This window comes from Moschus berezovskii, chromosome 20 (genome assembly GCF_049115385.1).
Source record: "Moschus berezovskii isolate FMDL1 chromosome 20, NW_MosBer_1.0, whole genome shotgun sequence".
Taxonomy (NCBI): domain Eukaryota; kingdom Metazoa; phylum Chordata; class Mammalia; order Artiodactyla; family Moschidae; genus Moschus; species Moschus berezovskii.
Window position 1 is genome coordinate 40,010,145 of NC_142479.1, and position 21,518 is coordinate 40,031,662.

The following is a 21,518-nucleotide window of genomic DNA, read 5'->3' on the forward strand; positions in this document are numbered from 1 at the left end:
GCAATCAACATCAAAACCTCCCAGTGGGACCTGGAGAGTCATGGGGCTGGGACCTTGAGAGACAGGGACTGAGAATGGGGAGCAGGCAGGGGGCCCAGCCAAGGGCATACCCACCTGGGGAGTACCAAGACCTCCCCACTAATTCCCACATCTGCATGTGCCACCTTCTTCCTCCTTTACACACATACACACTCTCCCAACACAATGGCTGGGTGGGGCTGAGGAATCGGCTTCCTTTGCAGAGATCTGAATCTGGGCCCACAGTTCCCGCCTCAGAAACACAGGAACAGACACACTCAGAGACCCGGCCTCACATTCCTTGCTCCAAGGGGCAGGCAGGACAGGCTGAAAATAGAAACTGCTTCCAAAGAGATAAAGGTAAACTCAGGAAGCGCTACTGCAGAGTTAGGGAGGGGGCAACCAGGGTAGGGATGGGGTTCCGTGGTGTGAAATGATGGGCTGGCTCACACGGAGGAGACAGGCTGGATACTGAAGGGACGGGCTGTCTCGTAAGGTGTGGGAGAGATGGTCAGACACGCTGTCAAGGGACACACACACCACATCACAGCGACCCAGGGGTGTCTGAGCCCAGCCCAGCCGGTCACCCCATCCTGACCCCACCCCTGTCCAGGGTGGGCCCCCATGAACCCCCTGTCCATGCAGCAATGTGGACCCAGGACAGAACATGCTTGTACACAACAGTCCACTCTCATGCCTGAGGTTCATCCTTTCCACAGACTCTGTTATCCTTGGAAACCTGGCATTCAGGGTCCCTCACATCTTCCAGAGCCCCAGTGTGCGCATGTGGAGTGTGGTGTGGTGAGGGGGGGTGTCCGGTTGGGAGGAGGATCCGATTCCTGTTTCCTGCTCCTACTCACTCAGCCCCGGGAGGTGACCGAGAGTGGAGAGGACTTGAGGGTGAGTGCTTGGGCCGAGTACCTGGGTCCCTGCGAGAGGCCGGAGTGGGGGGTGGGGGAAGGAAGTAAGGGCAGATACCTGAGGGGGGCAGGGATCCCGGAGTGGGCAAGGCTGGGGAGGAGCTAGCCAGCTGGCGAGGCTACTGCCTGGGTCACCTAAGGAGCTTCCTGCCAGAACACAGAGGCCACTGAGCCATGAGACTCGCGGTTTACAGCCCCCAGTCCCCACCCTGCATCATTTCTCAGAAACCGATCTGGGGCTTAGAGGGACCTGACTCTCCTGCTGACTCCACAAGGGAATTTGGGGGCGCAGGTCTTCCCGCTCTGACCCTTCAGCCTTCTCAGGCTTACAGGAGGAAGCGAGCCCATGCCCCAGCATCTTGGCCCAGCTGGTCCTCACCTTCAGTCTGATCTGATCTCCCTCCTCACCACACTCTGGGCATCCTGGCAGGATCCGGGCTTCTACCCACTGGGGCCTCTGTCCGGGACCAGGTGGGGAGCAAGGAGGCAGACAGGGATGAGGATGGGGCAGGAGAGACCATGCCCGGGGCCTCCTGGTCTCCTGGGGTCAGAGACTCCAGGAATCTTCATGGCAGGAAAAGGAGACTAAAAATAATCCGGAAAGGGAGAGTCCGGAGAGAGGAACTGGGAAATGGGGGGTGGAGGGCCCGCAGGAGCAGGGAAGCTGTGATGTGGCCCAGGCACACACAGCACAGACGCCCCACAGAAAAAGCACAGAACACACAGCCAACATCCCCATCTCACTCACACCATACACTGTGTACCCCACTCTTCCACTTTGTACCGCATACGATAGATACACTTTTTTTTTCTCAAATATTTATTTGGGCCAGATCAAGCGGCACACAACTCTTAGCTGAGGCATGCAGCATCTAATTTCCTGATCAGGTATCGAACAGGGGCCCCCTGTACTGGGAGTGTGGAGTGTTAGACACCGGATGGTCGGGGAAGTCCCAACAGATACACTCCTGAAACACAGCATCCAACACTCGGTTCATGTATTAATAGCCCCAGAAGCAGCGCACACATGCCATGTCCACTCATGCTTAAACCACACACACAAACGTTCACAACACATACTACAGACATGGAACACAATTCCTCAGGTAGACACTTAACTGCGTGCCCTATTTCCCTTGCTGATCCAGTCCTCTTGTGCTCCTCTCCCAAATTGGGTCTCTATCTAGGTGCCCCCACTCTGGCCTCTGTCTCCTCTGGCCTGATTGTGACAGCAGAGGTCAAAAGATAGAGTGAGATGGAGGCTGGGGGGTGCGGGGGTGGGGTTTCAGAGTTCTCAGGAAATGGAATAAGGAGGAGTGAGAGGTAAAGAGAGAAGACAGTGGAAATGGGGAGGGAAGACAGGAAGTGCTCCCACCTCTACTCCTGAGCCTAAAATCTCGGCTCATTTGCCTGCAGACATTTCTGCTCAGAGGTCTCCGTCTCCTCGCAGGAGCGTGGGGGGGCCCAAGGGGCACTAAGGGTCTCTCTTTCTGCCCCCTCTTCCTCAGGGGATGACTCCAGAAGTGTACCCCACTCCTCGGAAGAGCTCAGAGGAAGATGTCAGCCCAGTCTCTTCCAGAAGCAACACCCCCCACCCAGAAGCCCCCTCGGATCATCCGCCCCCGCCCCCCCTCTCGTGCCCGGGCAACCCAGTCCCCAGGGCCCCACCACAACGGCTCTTCTCCACAAGAATCACCCCTCACCGCCAATGAGGCACCAACCCCCATGTGCACCCCCATGTTCTGGGAGCCCCCGGCCCCATCCCTCAAGCCCCCCGCCCTTCTGCCCCCATCAGCTTCTAAAGCCAGCCTCGACTCCCAGACTTTCCCAGACTCATCTTCTGACACCCCCAGCCCAGTGTCCCGGCGCTCCATCTCCCCAGAGCCTGCTCCCCGGTCTCCAGTCCCCCCACCCAAACCCTCCGGGTCACCCCGCATGGCTCTGCCCCTGCTCCCCACGACCCAGGTCTCCGACCAGGATGGCTCTGCCTCAGCCCCAGGCACTGTGCGCAGACTGGCTGGCAAGTTCGAATGGGGGACTGAAGGCAGAGTCCAGGCTGCGGACACCCTGGAGCCAAGTCCCCCAGGGGGAGTGGATATGAATGGGGAGATAGAGACTCCCCAGGGCAACCTCGCTGGGAGCGGGTCCCAGGAGAATGGCACTCCAGGTAAGCTGGGCTGGGCTCAATCCAGCTCCTCTTTTTTGTTCTCAGGGCTTTATGATTTTTTTTGGAGGGGTGGGGTTAGGGATCGAACCTGTGCCTCCTGCATTGGAAGTGCAGAGTCCTAACACTAAACTGCCAGGCAAGACCCTTTAAAAAGGCTACTTTTTAAAAAATGGATTCCATACTTCGAAAATCTGGTTTTAATACTTCTGGAGCTTTGAATAGAACCTGGAGGTGAGAGATGCCTAGCACTGACCTCCAGTTCCTGCTGCCGGGCAGGTTAAGGGGAGGGAGGACACCTGGGGAGGGGTGCTGTCCTAAGGAGGCCCCTGTCTCCCACAGGTGCTGGGCTGGCCTGCCCTCCCTGCTGCCCCTGTGTCTGCCACGTGGGCCGGCCTGGCCTGGAGCTCCGATGGGTACCTGTGGGGGGCTATGAGGATGGCCCCAGGGTCCCCTGCCGGGCCTCCCCACTGCGGGCCTCCCGCTCCCGCCCCAGCCCTTCAAGCCTCAGCCACCCCCCGGTCGTCCTCACTTCCTACCGCTCCACTGCCGAACGCAAACTCCTGCCACCCCTCAAACCCCCCAAACCAGCTCGGGTCAGACAGGACATCACCATCTCTGGGGAGCCCCCACAGCCTGATCTCGATCCACCCTCTGAAGATGGAATCCAGAGAGGTACAGGGCTGGAGGGATGGACATCAGGGCTGGGAAGAGACTGGGTGGAGGTGTAGCATTCTCACCACCAACTCACTACATCTCTGGACCAGCCCTGGGCTTCTTGTTCCTCCACCAGCTGCTGCTCCGGGGCTGACAGTTGTAGTTTCTATAGTAACAGTCTTTGCTGGGCTGGGGTCGAGAGTCCTGGGCTGGTGATTCTTCACTCTGGGTTCTCTCTTAGGGGACAGTCCTGACGGTGCTCCTCAGAATGATCCTCCAGCCACCACGGAGGGCAGGTACTGAACACCTAGATACTCCTTCCTGAAAACAGACTAAACTTTGTGTGTGTGTATGTGCTAAGTCACTTCAGTCGTGTCTGACTACTGCCACCCAGAAGCCTGCCTGGCTCCTCTGTCCGTGGGATTCTTCAAGCAAGAATACTGGAGTGGGTTGCCACGCCCTCCTCCAGGGGCTCTTCCCAAATCACGGATGGAACCCGAGTCTCTTTAAGTCTCCTGCATTGGCACGCAGTTCTTTACCACTAGTGCCACCTGAGAAGCCCAGACTAAACTTTGGGTCCACCTAAATCCCACCCCAAGCATGGAGTGAAGAAGGGCTGGGCCTCTAGGGACAAGCAGCCCCAGTTTCTAATCCCAGCTTTGTCCCTTATCAGCTATGTGACCTCAAACATTCACTTACCCTCTCTGGGTCTCAGCCTCCTCACCTGTGAAATTGGGGTAAACATACCAAATAGTTAATAAGTTGCTGGGGTCTGATACTGGTGAAGAATCAGGCCCATACTACATCATTTTAGTTGCCCCACTTTGAGCTTCTATTTAAATTATTGTCCACAAATCCATGTGGCAACCAGGAACATTTCTCCTGTGTTACCTAGGCCCATCAGTTCTTTCACCACCATCATCAGAGTTAATCTGAGACCATCCATTTATTCAGCATTTACTGGAGTTTAGTCTCCTGGGTTTTCACTTTGGGTGAATGGGTGTGTGGTGGTGCTGATGACCAGAACAGAGTAGGGGGAGGTGTAACAGCTGGAGTTGAGTTGCCCTGAGGCACATACAGGACATTCTAGACAATGGTCCTTCCATAAAAGCCCTGGAGATGGAGGCTAGAAGTGTACAGTGCCCAAAGGTTGAGATAACAGGAATGGATGGGGCCCACTTAGGGCCTCACATACCACAGGCACATAAAACGAGCTGGGGTTTGGCTAGGGTCCCTACATACAACCAACCTGGACATCTGTTGTGTACCCCTGCACAGTATTATGTGAATAGCTGTGTTTTGAGGAACTCCATCCCTTTCTCTTTCCACAGGGAGGAAGAGGAGCTGGAGGAGCTGAAGGAGCAGAACTGGGAACTGCCCCTGCAGGATGGTGAGGGCTGCTGGACTCCGGGGTGCCTGCTGAGACCCAGCAAGCAGCGCGGACCGGCTAGGTGGGGCACGGGACTTCCCTGACGTGCCTCGTTTGCTCTCCAGAACCGCTTTACCAGACCTACCGCGCAGCCGTGCTGTCAGAGGAGCTGTGGGGGGTCGGTGAGGACGGGGGTCCCGCTTCAGCAAACGCTGGGGAAGCTCCCACCTTCGCCCGTCCCCCGGGCCCTCGAAACACGCTGTGGCAGGAGCTTCCGGCAGTGCGAGCCAGCGGCCTCCTGGACACCCTGAGTGCCCAGGAGCGGCGGATGCAGGAGGTGGGCGTCCCTGGGCTCGGGTGCGGGGCGCAGAGGGGAGGAGCCTGGGCCCCAGGCCCGGGCTGGGAACTGGGCTTTCCATTCGCGCCCTGCGCATCCTCCTTAGAGCCTGTTCGAGGTGGTGACGTCGGAGGCCTCGTACCTGCGCTCCCTGCGGCTGCTGACCGACACCTTCGTGCTGAGCCAGGCGCTCCGGGACACGCTCACCCCCCGGGATCACCACACCCTCTTCTCCAACGTGCAGCGAGTCCAGGGAGTCAGTGAGCGGTCAGTGGGGTCCCCACTTTCTGCTGGGAAAGCCTGGGGTGGGGTAAAGCATGGCTTCTCAGCTCTGTCTCGGGGCCTCCCCTCCTGGGGCCAGCTCTTCCCTCCAGAAGTAGGGGGGCACCCCAGGCTCTCTGCCCCGCCTCCAGTGCGTGTTCCCCACTCCCGCAGTTTTCTGGGGAAGTTGCTGTCCCGGGTGCGCGCTTCCCCCCACATCCGTGACCTGTGCGATGTGGTGCACGCGCATGCCGTGGGGCCCTTCTCCGTGTACGTGGACTATGTGCGGAACCAGCAGTACCAGGAGGAGACCTACAGTCGCCTGATGTGAGCGCAGTAGCGGAAGGGTCGCCGGTGCGGGAGGAAGCCGGGGTACAGGGGTAGGGTCCAGGCCGGGGCAGGTCGCGGGCGATCAGGGCCTCCAGCTAGACGCCAGGCTGCGCCTGCCTCCGCAGGGACACGAACGTGCGCTTCTCCGCGGAGCTGCGGCGGCTGCAGAGCCTTCCCAAGTGCCAGCGCCTCCCGCTGCCCTCCTTCCTGCTCCTGCCCTTTCAGCGCATCACGCGGCTCCGCATGCTGCTGCAGGTACCGCGGCCTGGCCTGGGCCCTTTTCGGCCCCACCAGCCCCGATGGGGAACTCTCCCCAGGGGCCTCCTGCCCCGCCATTTCCCGTCCCACCAGGAACACAGCAAACCCCTAAGTTGGGATTAAAAATCGGGGGCCCTCCATCTAGGACACCCCGCCCACCCCCAAGCCCTACCTGGAGTTCCCAAACGTTTCAAGAAGCCGTCTGGTGCAGGAGAAGAGCCTCTGGCTGGAGACCTGAGTTCTGGGCTTAGCTCTGCCGCTAACTGGCTGAGCCACTCTGGGCAAGCCCCCTTTTTTCTCTCTCCAGGTCTCAGGGTGAATGTGGTGAGTGGTTTCTGAGGTCTTCTCAGGCCATATCTTTAACTGTATGCCTTCCCAGTGGAGATGATATCATCTCCAAGGAGGCAGAAACTCCTCCTTTGAGGGGTAAAAACATCGTAAATATTCCACTGGTTGTGGTACTCTAAAAGGCCAGAGTACCAAAATAGATGTACAGTGTATCAATGGTATTAAAATTTCATGGTGGGGCGGGGCAGTGTCTAAATAGGCTCCTTAGAGGGGTGATACTGAAAAAAGTGGTGAGAAACACTCTTCTACTGTAGAGAAGAAAATTCTCCCTGAACCAAGTCACCCAGTGTGGGGATCTCAAGGTGAAGCGTTCTCAGTTATGTTTCCAGTGTCTTAATGTCTTATTCAGCTTTATATAGGAGCCTCCCTGCTGGCTCAGTAGTAAGCAATCCCCCTGCCAATGCAGGAGACATGGGTTTAATCCCTGGGTCAGGAAGATCCCCTGGAGGAGGAAATGGCAACCCATTCCAGTATTCTTGCTGGGATAATCCCATGGACAGAGAGGCCTGGTGGGCTGCAGTCCATGGGGTTGCAAAGAGTCGGACATGACTGAGCTCACAGGCACCACTTTATATATCCCCAGTGTAGACAACAACAGCATAATTATGATCAGGAGGATGGCTCTAATCATAATAGGTAAGCAGCTCTTGAGTGTCTTTTTTAGATGTTCTTCTAAGTGCTACACACCCGTTTAACCTTACTAATGACTGTGAGGATAGGAACTATTATTGATCCCACTTTATAGATAAGGAAACTGAGGCTCAAAGAGGTTAAATTACTTGCCACAGGTCATATAGATAATATTCAATAATTGATGGTGACAAACTTCAAATACAGGTACTCTTAACTCCATTTTATTTTGCTTCTACTAATTTTTTTTGTCACTCAGTCATGTCCAACTCTGGGACACAGGCCTGAATACTGGAGTGGGAAGCCTTTCCCTTCTTCAGAGGATCTTCCCAATTCAGGGATGAAACCCAGGTCTCCCATATTGCAAGCAGATTCTTTACCAGCTGAGCCATAAGGGTAGCCCAAGAATACTGGAGTACTGGAGTGGGTAGCCTTTCCCTTCTCCAGTGGATCTTCCCGACCCAGGAATTGAACCAGGGTCTCCTGCAATGCAGGCAGATTCTTTACCAACTGAGCTATCAGGAAGCCCTCTAATATAATAATAGTTGTGGTTAATAATTGTTAAAATAATAGCAACCTTCTTTTCAGCATTTACTATGTCCCAGAGACTATGCTAAGTACTTTATATAGGTTTCCTTATTGAATTCTCACAATACTATTGATTTGGTTGGTAGGAATTATCCCCTTTTTACAGATGGGGAAACTAAGAGAAGAGGTAATGTGAGTTGCTCAGGGTTATGCAGACAGCGAGTGGTGAGGTTAGTGCCCCAGCCCTGTGAACCCCAAAATGCCAAGCCAAGTGGGGTACTCTGAGTTGCAACCCTTCTGAATCCCAGGGCTGCAGAGCAGGGGTCCAATTACTCTTCCTCTTTGTTCCCGACAGAGGATGAGATGGTTGGATGGCATCACTGACTCAATGGACATGGGTTTGGGTGGACTCCGGGAGTTGGTAATGGACAGGGAGGCCCGGTGTGCTGTTTCATGGGGTCGCAAAGAGTTGGACATGACTGAGTGACTGAACTGAACTGAACTTTGTCCCCAGAATATCCTGCGCCAGACAGAGGAGGGGTCCAGCCGCCAGGAGAATGCCCAGAAGGCCCTGGGTGCTGTCAGTAAGGTGGGAGGGGGATGCCGGGGCTAGGGAAGGTGAGGAGGTGGGAGGGAGGGATGGGTGGATGGGGTGGGATGGGTGGATGAGGTGGAAAGGGTGGGTGATTCGGCTTCCCTTACCCAGATCATTGAGCGGTGCAGTGCCGAGGTCGGACGCATGAAACAGACAGAGGAGCTGATCCGGCTCACGCAGAGGCTGCGCTTCCACAAAGTCAAGGTTAGCCCCCGCCCAGGCTCCGGGCTTGCCTTTCCCCATGGTGCTGTGAGGTCAGAATCTCCTCTCTGCTTCCTCACAGGCCCTGCCCCTGGTCTCCTGGTCCAGGCGACTGGAGTTGCAGGGGGAACTGACAGAGTTGGGGTGCAGGAGGGGAGGTGTGCTGTTTGCCTCGCGCCCCCGCTTCACCCCCCTCTGCCTGCTGCTCTTCAGTGACCTGCTGCTCATCACTCAGCCCAAGAGGTGGGTTCCAGGGAGGGAGGGAGTCCAGGCAGGGATGGTGAGGAGGAGTCCAGTTGGACCTCTGCTCTCCCTCTGAACCTCCTCTTCCCTGGGCAGTGGGCAGCGGCTACAGGTTCTGGACTATGCCCATCGCTCCCTGGTCCAGGCCCAGCAGGTCCCAGACCCATCTGGCCCCCCTACGTTCCGCCTCTCTCTTCTCAGCAACCACCAGGGCCGCCCCACACACCGGCTACTCCAAGCTTCATCCCTGTGAGTTGTGTCTCCTTCAGAAAACGCCCTGGGCAGGGTGTGTGTGTGAGTGTGTGTGTGTATGTTTCCCTGGTGGTCCAGAGGTTGAAACTCCATGCTTCCACTGCAGGGGGCACAGGTTCAATCTCTGGTCAGGGAACTAAGATCCAGCAGGTGCCACCGAAAAAGAAAACACCCTGGGGGACCCACTCCTGACCCTCACCTGACCTCCAGAGTCCACCACCCTCCCCACAAAGTCTCTCCTCGGAAGCCCCTGCCTAACCCCCAGGAGGCTCTCCTGGGCCAAAGGTGATTCCTTCCCTATGTTGCCACCAGATCAGACATGCAGCGCTGGCTGGGCGCCTTCCCTACCCCAGGCCCCCTTCCCTGCTCTGCAGACACCGTCTATGAGGACTGTGGTGAGTGTTCCTGAGACGGGAGGAGGGAAGGAGAAGGGAGTCTTCAAGGAATATGGGGGAGAAGCTAAAAAGAGTCTGGATCCCACTGTGATGTCACCCACCCCGACCAGACTGTTCCCAGGAACTCTGTTCAGAGCCTTCCACACCCACCAAGACAGAGGGACGAAATGTGGAGTCCAGGGCTCCCCTCAAGCACCTGCACAAGAATCCTGAAGGTGAGAGGCTCTTTTATTCATTCAATCAATAAATATTTATTCAGCATTTATGAGATACCACTCACTGTTCTCAGCACTGTGTACCAGACGTGCAGATATCCTTGCCCTGCTATACTGTACATTCAAGTAGAGGTAAAACAATAAAGAACAAACAAGATAAATAAAGTGATAAGTGCTGTGGAAAATCAAAGGTGAAGCAGAGTCAAGGAGGTTAGGAGTCTCCAGGTTGGGTAGGGTTACACGTTTAAACAGGGAGGTCAAGGGACTTCCCTGGTAGACCGGTGGTTAAGATGCCACACTCCCAATGTAGGGGGCCTGGGTTCAATCCCTGGTCAGGGAACTAGATCCCATATGCTAGAACTAAGAGTTCTCATGCTGCAACTAAGGCCCCCTGCAGCCAGATAAATAAACAAACAAACAATAAATAGAGAGGGTGAGGCAGACCTCACAGGCACCCTGTAAACAGTGACTTGGTAGAAGAGTTTAGGCACGTGGTGTCTGGTGTAAGAGTGTCCCAAAGGGAGGCAGGAGTCAGGCCAGTGTGTTTGAGGTAAGAAAGCCAGTGTGACAGAGGGAGTGAGGAAAGGAGAGAGAAGCAGATGAGGTCATAGGGGTAACTGGGATCAGGTCACGAGGGTCCTCATAGGTTCCTGTAAAAACTCTGGCTCTCACTCTGAGTGAGATGAGCAGTCAACGCAGGGCTTTATGGGAGGGACCCCACCTCTCTTTGATGCTGCTGTCACATCCACCTCTAATGGCCTTTTTACCAGTGCTCCAAGGCTTTTCCACTAATTCCCACACCTGCCATGGCCCTCAGGCATTAGACCCCACTGGGCCTCTCTTCCCCCGCCCCCCCCCCGCCCCCGACCTGTCCTCTGCCCTGGCCCCACCTAGGCCTTTGTGTCTTCTTTTTCAGGCTGGCTGAAGGGGCTTCCTGGAGCCTTCCCTGCCCAGTTGGTGTGTGAAGTCACAGGGGAACATGAAAGGAGGAAGCACCTTCGTCAGCACCAGAGACTCCTGGAGGCTGTTGGGCCATCTTCGGGCCCCCCGGATGCCCCCCCACCCTAATGCGTGCTGGTGTGGGGGGCGAGCAGTGCAAGTCAGGACAGCTGGCAGCCTGGCACAGAGAGAAGGAAGCCCATCCATGCACTGGATTCGCTGTCAGTGGAAACGCTACCTCAGTGGCAACCAAAGGGACCGAGCTTCAAGACTGGGCAGCCAATGAAAACAGGGCCGTCTGAGCCCACGCAGGAGGGAGAATGAAGATGGCTTGAGTGGGGTTGCCAGTGGAGGCAGAGGCTTAGTGCAGAGCAGACAGTAGGTGGTGAGCCTCTGGCCAGTGAGTATCCCTGCTATGCTCACAGCCAAAGAAGAGGATTCTAGGTCAATGCAGTTAAAGGAGGGCTGCATTTGAGATAAAGTTCTAGGATCAAATAGCCAATAGCAGGGATACGTCCAGATGGTGATCTGGGCCCAAGAGACCAGTAGGAACCCTGCTTGGTGCTATAGCAATCACTGTCTTGTCTTTTGAGTCTGGGAAGTATTACATTCCATTCCTGGGGTGCCTCATGTATCCTCTTAAGCCAATTCCTCTCTTCTAGAAGAATCCAGAGTATGTCTCAGAGAATCTGTGTGTGTGCATATGTCTGTATATGTATCAAGGAGGGTGATTTTTCTGAACATGGTGTGTATGGTTTTGCCTCCTTGCCAGATAACTGAGTGCTCTATTTCTTCCCTCACCCCTCATTTTCCCCCTTAGTCTCCTCAAAAAGACACTAGGTCTGAGCTCCAGAGGCAAATGTGCTGGGTGTGGCTTAGCAGCCAGAGGCCAGAGCTGGGGATGAGAGAGGCCTGTGTTCTGGGTCTCTTGGAGGCCAGAGACACCAAGCAGCCTTGCAGAGGAGTCTGAAGGACTGAAGATGGCCAGTAGCTGGGGTCTGAGGCCTCCTGAAGTTTGTAGGCCCTTCTCCTTGTCCAAAGCTTGGCCTCCATAATCCCTACCTGCAAATCATCCAGCCTGAACCATACCAGCCATCCAGCCTCAGCCTCGGGCTTCAGACTGGCTCTGGGCCCCAGGTTTGTGTGAGCCTCAGCTGTGGCTCTTGGGCCAACTGAGCCTCTAGGGCTTTCTTGCCTTCATCACGATCCTTTCACAGAAACACTGGGCCAAGCAGTGTTAGAGAACAGAGAGCCAGCATTGCTGCCTAACCCCACCCAGAGCATCTGCTTACAGATGAGAAACTGGCACGATGCCAGAGGAGGTGAGGGACAGACAGAGCAGAGCAGACAATTGCGGGCAAGTGGCATCATGCCTTCCCTTCAGCTCATGCATGGCAACTTGCCAGGGATAGAAACTTCCATGCCCTTCACAAGGGAGTGCAAGGACTCTGAGGGATCCAGAGGGAGAAAGGTACTGGTATTTGGCTTGTCCATGACTTTGGAGATTGACCCAGCACAGTGCTTGGCATGTGAGATGCCATGCCATGCTTAGTCACTTAGTCGTGTCCAACTTTTTGCAACTCACTGTAGCCCGCCAGGCTCCTCTGTCCATGGGACTTTCCAGGCAAGGATACTGGAGTGGGTTGTCATTTTCTTCTCCAGGGGATCTTCCCAAGCCAGGGGTTGAAGCTGTGCCTCCTATGTCTCCTGCATTGCAGATGAATTCTTTACCCACTGAGTCATCACCATCAATAAATGTTGGTGGAGCAGTGTTGAGGCTTTTTGGGGGACCACATTTTTAAAGGAGGAGTGGTTTCTAAATGTGACTCTATTAGGGGAGCAGAGCTGGTTGAAAAGGTATCTTTTGAGAGCAGGGGTCATCTCTTCTGGGAACTGGGGCTTGGAGAGCAGGTGCAAGGCCTGAATGTGCTGCTGCTCATAGCTTCCGAGGGATCTTGGGCAGTATGGTGGTGGGAGGGTTTCAGGTGCTGGAGCAGGGAGCTGCAGGTTGGGAAAAGGACAGATAGAGCCAGATATAGCTGGGACTTGGGCAAATGAAGAATACAAAGGGCAATCAGTCAGCAATAAATGTCCTTTACTGAGCAGCCAAGCATCTCTGTGTTTAATTCATTTCTACATCTGTTCATTGAGTGCCTTCTGTGTGCTAGGCACTCTTCTAGGATCTGAGGATACAGAGATGAAAAAGACAAGGACCTTGCCCTTAAGGAGGTTACATTCTGGGGAAGTTGCTAAGTAAACAAGTTAATAACTAAGATAAGATCAGATAGAAGTGATTACTTTGAAGAAAATGCAAAAAAGGCTATGATACAGAGTAGTGTGTGTGTGTGTGTGTGTGTGCGTGCGCGCGCGCGCACATGTGTGTGGCTTTGGGGAAGAGCCTGGAGGAGATGACGTTAAGCTGAGACCCAGATAACAAGAAAGAAGCATCTGGGAAGATCTAAGCAAAGAACACTCTAGGGGTGACAACAAAGGGACTGAAGTCCAGGAAGAGAAGGCAGTGGTCATGGGGAGAGAACTGGCCTATATGCTCACAAGTTTCCTGGGGGCTGGCGGGGTGTCACTCCACACAAACTCCCCTCTTCCTCTGATATTCTCAGAGACACACAGACACATCCAGAGGCAGACAAAGCTGCACATATATCCCACATATATGTTCCCTCCCAAATCCTCAGTCCCTTCCCGAGTCCTGCCACTTAAGGAAACCTCCAGGCTCCAAGCCAGAGGTTCTGATACTGGGACAATGGAAAGATGGAGACCAGTTAAGAGTTGTTTGGGGAATTGCATTATGGCTAAGACTCTGAGCTCCCAGTGGATTCGATCTCTGATCAGGGAACTAGATCCTACATGCCACAACTAGAGATCCCAGTGTGCTGTGTGCTCAGTCACTCAGTCCTGTCTGACTCTTTGCTACCCTTTGGACTTTAACCTCCTAGGCTCCTCTGTCCATGAGATTTTTTTAAACAAGAATATTGGAGTGGGTTACCGTTTCTTCCTCCAAATGCTATAACTAAGACCTGGCACAGCCAAATAAATAAATTGGGGGACATGAAAGCAAGAAAATATAACCACATGTTCCAAAGAGACTGAAAAGACAGGAAGGGAGGGGACTGTCCTGTTCCTGTTATCTCAGGGGTCCCTTTCCATTTTGGGGTGAACTGAGGGTGTGTGTATATGTGCACAATCTGGGAGAGGTCTGCATTTTGCATGTCGGTTGGAGAAGACCAAAAGGCAGAAAGCACAGCGATACAGCGAAGAAGCGGATGTAAGAGAATGAGGACTTCATGGGAGAAGGAATGGGGCCCAGGCAACAAAGACAGAAGAGATGGAGTAGTGTAGTGGGTTGAGGTGGTCCAGGTGGTAGTAAGTGACTTGGCTCTCGTCCATTCTCTCCCTCCCTCTCCTGAGCACCTTCTGCCAGGCGTCCACTTCTCTGCCTTAGCTACGTACAGCCTTCTCCTGGTGTCCATCACCCTCTCTGCTCTGTGTTGTTCCCCGCTCCCCACCTTTTTGCCCCTCTGGATTGCCTTCTGTGGTTTCCTGTAGGGAGGCCCATGGGAGGAGAAGTCTCTCTCAGTGCTGCCCTGACTGGCATTCCAGGCATGGTGGTGGGGGTCATAGCTACAAACCCCAGGTGGTAGAGAGGCTTACTGCCTGGCTAGGGGCATCCTGGAGCTGCCATTGCCCCATTCCTTCATATTCTATCATCTGGGGAGGTGGAAGAAACAAACATTTTCACAGGCTTAGGAAAAGCCTTCCAACTCATTGGGAGGACTGATGCTGAAGCCTGAAACTCCAGTATTTTGGTCATCTGATGTGAATAGCTGACTCATGGGAAAGTCTCTGATTCTGGGAAAGATTGAGGGCAGAGGAGAAGAGGATGTCAGAAAATGAGATGGCTGGATGGCATCACCGAAGCAACGGACATGAACTTGGGCAAACTTCGGGAGATGGTGAGGGACAGGGAGGCCTGGCATGCTGTAGTCCATGGGGTCGCAAAGAGTCCGACATGACTAGCTGAGCAAACAACAAGGAAAAGTGCACGTATATCTCAGACCTGGAAGAAGTGACTCGGGGGACAGATTGGGGAAGCCGGGCCTCTGTTGGGGGTAGTCAGTATGTGTTCTCTCTACTCACAGCTCTGATCCTCGTATTTGTGGCACCCATATTTGGGGAGTCAGTGAGAATAGAGGTAGGATTGGGCACTGACCTTCCTCTGCGCTGGCCCTTCTATGGGCTCTGGATCAACATCGTCGTGGCCACTGTTTCATTATTGCAGGAGAGGTGGTCTGCAATCATGACCTTGAGCGGCAAGTGGGTCTTTGCTGCTGTGCAAGCTTTTCTCTAGGTGTGGAAAGCTGGAGCTACTCTCTAGCGTGTGCTCAGTAGCTGTGGCGAATGGGCTTAGTTGCTCCATGGCATGTGGGGTCTTCATGGATCTTCCTGGATCAGGGATAGAACCTGTGTCTGCTGCACAGGCAGGCAGAATTTTTACCCCTGAGCCACCAGGGAAGCCCGATGGGGTGCTATTTTTTAAATGTAATTCTTTTCACTTGAAAAAAAAATTAAGGTGTAATTCACATGCAGCAATATCCACCCTCTTTCCTGGTAGCTCAGCTGGTAAAGAATCAATTCCTGGGTCAGGCAAATTCCCTGGGGAAGGGATAGGCTACCCACTCCATTATTCTTGGGCTTTCATGGTGGCTCAGGCACTAAAGAATCCACTCCCCTGTTCTTGCCTGGAGAATCCCCATGGATAAAGGAGCCTGATGGGCTAACAGTCCATGGGGTTGCAGAGTCTTGGACACGACTAAGAACACATATAGTCATGTAATCACTACTGCAATCAAGATACAAGAGTTCCATTGCCCTCTTAAGTTCACTTGTGCCCCTTTGTGCTGAACCCCTTATCCCACCTCAGCCTCTGGCAACCCCTTGTTTGTTTTCTGTCCCTACCGTTTTGTCTTTTCTGTAATGTCGTATAGATGGACTTATACAGTAGGTAGCCTTTCAAGTGTAGCTTCTCTCGTTTAGCATAATGCTTTTTGTCCACGTTGTTGTGTCAACACATTTCTTTTTATTGTTGAATAAGAGTCCATTGCATGGATGTAGAGCAATTTTTTATTCATTCCCTAGAGTGAAGCATGTTTGGGTTGTTTCTAGTTTTTTTTTTTTTTTTGGCCATGTAGTCTTGTGGGATCTTATTAATAGTTCTGGGAGCAGGGATTGAACCCACATCCCTGGCGTCGGAAGCATGGAGTCTTAACTACCAGGGAAGTTCCTGTTTCCAGTTTTAAATGATTGCAAATAAAGTCACTGTTAAGTGTTCTTGCGTAGGCATTAAGTTTGCTTTGTTTTTTTGTTTGTGGATACGACTGAGTGACTGAACTGACTGCGGGATCTCAGTTCCCCGAGGGACTTGAACCTAGGCCACAACAATGAGAGTGCCGAATCCTAACAACTGGACCGCCAGAGAACTCCTTCCCGTATAGGTTTTTGGATGAATGTAGATTTCATTTCACTTGGGTGCATACTTAGGGGTGGGATTACTAGGTCATACCTCTGCCAACAAAGGTCCGTATAGTCAAGGCTATGGTCTTCCCAGCGGTCATGTATGACTGTGAGAGCTGAACTGTAAAGAAGGCAGAATGCCAAAGCATTGAAGCCTTTGAACTGAGGTGCTGGAGAAGACTCCTGAAAGTACCTTGGACAGCAAGGAGATCAACCTGGAATATTCACTGGAAGGACTAATGCTGAAGCTGAAGCGCTAGTATTTTCGTCATCTGATGCGAAAAGACGGCTCATTGGAAAAGTCCCTGATGCTGGGAAAGATCGAGGGCAGAAGGAGAAGAGGGCGTCAGAGGATGAGATGACTGGACGGCATCACTAATGCAATGAGTGTGAACTTGGGCAAGCTCCAGGAGATGGTGAGGGACAGGGAGGCCTGGTGTGCTGCATTCCATGGGATCGCAGAGTCGGATACTACCGGGGGACTGAACAACAACAACGATAACAATGGTAAGTGTTTAATTTAACTTTATTGGAAACCGGCCATCTGTTTTCCAAAGTGTCTGTACATTTTGCATTCCCACCAGCAAAGTATGAGCGTTGTGGCTGGTATCCTGCTGTGTCTTGGCCACTAATTGGCATCGTCAGTTTTGTTGTTTTGTTTTGCATGACAGTCTATTAGGTGTGTAGTGGTATCTTGTGGCTTTTAATCTGCCTTTCCCTAATGACTAATGATGCTGAATATCTTTTCATGTGCTTATTGGCCATTTGTATATCTTCTTTGGTGAAGTGTCTGTTCAAAACTTTGGGCCTTTTACAAACTGAGTAGTTTGTTTTCTTATTATTGTGTTTGGAGAGTTCTTTGTATATTCTTGATATAAGTCCTTTATCAAATATATGATTTGAAAATATTTTCCCCCAGCCTGTGGCTTGTCTTTTCATTCTTCTAAACTGCATTCTTCCAGGAACAGAAATTCTTTTTTTTGCAGTCACTGCACTTCTTGCTTTAAGCAGCCTTTTTTTTTTTTCCTACTTCTGTTTAGTTGGTATATAGAAGGCAATGGAATGTCCCACAGAGGCAGAACCAAGCAAGCAGGACACACGCAAGCAAGTCTGTCTGCTCATCATTTTCCCATGTGCCCAAAGCCTGAAGGTCAAAGGATATCCTGGGAGGAGAGCGGATCTAGCAACCTAGATCTTCTGGAGTCTAGTTCTTTATTCAGTGTGCTATCCTTAGAATGGCAGCATGGGCACCACCTGGGGGCTCGTCCAAAGTGTGGCATCTGCATTTTAACGAGATGCCCAAACCAGGAGTACACACATCAGAGATTGAGGAACATCACCTTCAACAGGCCCACATGAAGGAAGAATACATATTTCATAGAGGCAAAAGGGAGGGACTTTGCAGCACGTGGATTCTGGCCACAGAGATATCCTAGTAAGGCCAGGGGTCAGGGAGCTCATCACAGAGGAGATTCAGGCTGGAGTTTGTACTGGGGTGAGCTGGCCTGGGGAAGGTCTGTTTCTGAGTGTCACATAGGCGGCAACACATCCACGTGGACAGTCAAGGAGTGACCAATAAGCTTGTGTTCTCGAGTCCATGTTCTAAGCCCAGGTCCATATTCTCCAGGGGCTACTGTCCTAAAAGCATGGGTAAGCACCTGCCCTTACCGATGCAACAGTGGGACTCCTTCCTTTTCAGAAATCTCCCAGTCTCACACTCTATTCCGGCTGCCACTCTGTACTTGTGTGAGCACATGATCATTACTAGTTGACTGCTCAGCTTCGTTTCTTTTGGGGAAAGTGATCCCTTCCCACGCCCATGTAGTTCATGGGCTGTCAGTCAAGGCATCCAAGCCAGTCAGATGCTTGGGATTTGGAATCCTACCTAGAAATAGAGAAGGATGGAGGTTCAGGGGGATCTGGAGGACAACAGTGGGTAGAGAGACCAGTTCTTTTTTGTTTTTAAAGAAACATTAATTTTTATTATTTTATGTCTTAGGTCATGCACGAATGTGGGATCTTGGTTTCCCAATCAAGGATCAAATCTGTGCCTCCTGTTTTGGGAGTGTGGAGTCTTAACCACTGGACCACCAGGAAAGTCCTGGGAGACCAGCTCTTGCTAATGATTTGTCCATGCTCCACTGGTCTCTGTTTAGTTCTAGGCCTGGATGTTCTGCTTTCCTTTTGAGTCTGTGCTTACTCAGTATCATCCAATAAACTCCTTTTTGCTTAGCTTAGTCGGTCTGGGTTTGTGCTTGTAACCAAAGAACTCACACTGATACAAAATCTTACAAGATAATTGGTCAGTGCTACTGCTGCCCAAAAGGGCCCTTTGTGCCTTCAACCTTGTGGTTAACAGGCGGCGCTTCTGAACAGATGTAGGGTTAGTTGACTTGGCAGGGAGCAGCACCTTTATGTAGATGTAGAACAAAGTGCATCTTCCTCCAGGCCACTGGGGACCCCTTGGTGGGTTATAGCTGATTGAGCAGAATGAAGACTAGAGTTCAGTTCTTACCGTCATTGCCATGTGCTCTTGTGCAGTGCCCATCTTGCAACCTTACATGGAGACTCCCTTGTCAGATCCCTCACCCTTCCCTTTGGCTCTTTCTCTTCCTTCTGTCTTCCAGTTTACCTCTTCCAGGCTTTTATTCTGGCAACATCAAGGCTGATAACAGCTATGTTTACTTTCATAGCTGTGGTTGAGTCTTCCGTGCTTTGTCCATCTGTTGATTCTAAAATTGAACCTCAATAAACAGCGTTTACCTTATATATTGTGACTGTATAAATATCTTTCATTGCAGAGCTAGTAATCACTAAGATTACATTTCCTTTCTTGAGGAGATTGTGTTGGACTATTTTTAATTACCTTTTGAAAAACTGTATTTGATACATTCACAGGTTTATATGGAATATACATTCACAGTTATTTGTTGTTGTTTAGTCATTAAGTCGTGTCTGACTCTATGACCCCATGGACTGCAGCATGCCGGCTACCCTGTCCCTCACTAACTCCCAGAGTGTGCTCAAATTCATGTCCATTGATTGGTGATGCCATCCAATCATTTCATCCTCTGTCATCCTCTTCTCATCCTGCCTTCAATCTTTCTCAGCATCAGAGTCTTTTCCAATGAGTTGACTCTTCACATCAAGTGGCCAAAGTGTTGGAGCTTCAGCTTTAGCATCAATCCTTCCAGTGAATATTCAAGGTTGATTTCCCTTAGGATTGACTGATTTGATCTCCTTACAGTGCAAGGGACTCTCAAGAGTCTTCTCTAATACCACAGTTCGAAAGCATCAGTTCTTTGGTGCTTGGTCAAATGATTCTAAATGATTCTAATGTAATGAATACCCGTGCACTCATCACCCAACTCAGGAACCAATAGCCTATCGCCTACTGGTGTATGTACCAGTGTAACCCTCTCTGTCCCATTTCCCTGCCTCCCCTGAGAAGTAGCCACTATTTTACATTTTGTGTTTATCATTCCACTTCTTTTTAAAACATGCCATGCGATCATAATAGAATGTATGTTTCAACAATGTTTTGCTTAGTTGTGCTTATTTATAATCTCTATAAAAATAGTATCATATCTGTGGCATAGTTTTCTGGGAGTTACAGTTTTTAGGAAACACTGTATTGGCTAGATTCTTCCATATTGTATTGTGCTGCATGTGATTTCTCTTTCCTAATAGGGCCAGCTCCAGTCCCTCTTGGCATAGAACACACTTCACAGTTATTCCTACCTGTAACTGAGGAAGTTAGGGAATTTGCCCAGCAACTCCCTATCTGTCATTAGTCTGTAGGTCAGCCTCCAGACTTGGGTGACCCTGACCGTGGTTAATGGGATGGCACTCGTCCTTGGCAGGGCCAGAGAATATTTGGGCTTGGAATGAAGCGCTCTTTGCTCTGGCGGCTAAAGTTGTAAGATGGACTGTGCAGGGTGTAAGGGCCACGTTTCTCACCATATGGATGAGAGAAAAGGAGGAGGGTGGTTTCCAGAGAAAGAAAAAGATACTCAGGGAGGGACTTCCCTGGTGGCACAGTGATAAGAATCTGCCTGCCAGTACGGGGAACACAGGTTTGATCCCTGGTTCAAGAAGATTCCATGTGCTGCAGAGGAGCGAAGCCCATGTGCCACAACTGCTGATGCATCTGTGTGTCTGGAGCCTGTGGTCTGCACAGCAAGATGAGCCACTGCAACGAGAAACCCCCGCTCGCCACAACTAGAGAAAGCCCTGGAGCAGCAATGAAGACCCAGCATAACCAGAAGTAATAAATGCATTCATAAAATAAATAAATACATTTTTTAAAAAAGATGCTCAAGGGGGAGCAAGACCAGAGTCCAAGTTCTGTGATCTGAATATTTGTGTCCCCCAAATTCATATGTTGGGAAAGTAACCCACAAGGTGAAGGTTTGAGGAGGTGGGAGGCTCCACTTTCATGAACAGGATTAACGTCCTTATTAAAGAGACCCCCACAGGGATCTGTAGCTTCATCTGAGGACACAGCAAGAAGTCTGTGACCTGGAATTGGGCTATCGCCCGAATATGCCAATTATGGTTGGATGGCACCATGATCTTGGACTTCCAGCCTCCAAAACTATGAGAAATAAATTTCTGTTGTTTATAAATTCTACAGTCTATGAAGCCTGGCGTGCTCCAGTCCACAGGGTTGCAAAGAGTCGGACACGACTAAGCAACTGAAAAATTCTATGGTATTTTGTTATAGCAGACCAATGGATTAAGACACAGAGAAAGAGTCCTCACAGGATTTGAATTAGCGATTCTAATTATTCTGGGTTCCAGCTGTGCACATGACCTCATGATCGATAATTAACTCCCCTTTGGCTTAAATTAATTTCAGTTCCATTCCATCATTTGCAGTCACCCGTCAGCAAGGATTCCATGCTGAACACCTCTGTTTCTACTCTTTCTTCCATGTTTGCTGGTGAGAGTGCAAAATAATGAAAACAACAATATTAATGATGACGCTTGGGCCTTCCCTGGTGATCCAGCGGCTAAGACTCTGTGCGCCCAATGCAGGGGGCCAGGGTTCAATCCCTGGTCAGGGAACCTGATCCCACATGCTGCAGCTAAGGCCGGGAACAGCCAAATAAATAAATAAATATTTAAAAATAATATCTCCACTTTCTGGGAATTTACTATGAACAAAAGATTGCTTTTTGTTCATTATCTTATTCAGTACTCAAACCAAATCTAGACAGGTGTTGTCCCATGTTACAGTTGAGTAAACTAAGACACAAAGAAGCTATATGATTCTTCCAGGTTCATAAGGCCATTAAGAGGAAGACCCCCTAATTCGTCTCTTGGG

General features: G+C 51.5%; 1 protein-coding gene across 2 annotated transcripts; it reads left to right on the forward strand.

Annotated features, from left to right (window-relative positions):
• Window positions 1-271: 271 nt before the first annotated feature.
• ARHGEF15 (Rho guanine nucleotide exchange factor 15) lies at window positions 272-16,074 on the forward strand. 2 transcript variants are annotated; one of them, XM_055406693.2, is made up of 16 exons: window positions 272-378; window positions 2,447-3,105; window positions 3,445-3,777; window positions 4,001-4,055; window positions 5,091-5,149; window positions 5,254-5,465; window positions 5,572-5,732; window positions 5,901-6,053; window positions 6,182-6,311; window positions 8,335-8,409; window positions 8,527-8,619; window positions 8,699-8,859; window positions 8,956-9,108; window positions 9,424-9,506; window positions 9,617-9,721; window positions 10,638-16,074. In XM_055406693.2, the coding sequence occupies exons 2-16, from the start codon at window positions 2,496-2,498 to the stop codon at window positions 10,787-10,789; spliced, it is 2,535 nt and encodes an 844-aa protein (XP_055262668.1). In that variant the 5' UTR covers window positions 272-378; window positions 2,447-2,495; the 3' UTR covers window positions 10,790-16,074. The 2 variants fall into 2 exon arrangements, with proteins under 2 accessions (XP_055262668.1, XP_055262675.1); XM_055406700.2 differs by lacking the exon at window positions 272-378 and adding an exon at window positions 851-918.
• Window positions 16,075-21,518: the final 5,444 nt, after the last annotated feature.

Bases quoted from the DNA above. Each gene is read 5' to 3' on its own strand.
- ARHGEF15 (XM_055406693.2), top strand. From the start codon at position 2,496: ATGTCAGCCCAGTCTCTTCCAGAAGCAACACCCCCCACCCAGAAGCCC. The intron at 8,860-8,955 runs GTGGGTTCCAGG...TTCCCTGGGCAG, and splicing joins CTCATCACTCAGCCCAAGAG to TGGGCAGCGGCTACAGGTTC. The intron at 9,507-9,616 runs GTGAGTGTTCCT...CACCCCGACCAG, and splicing joins CACCGTCTATGAGGACTGTG to ACTGTTCCCAGGAACTCTGT.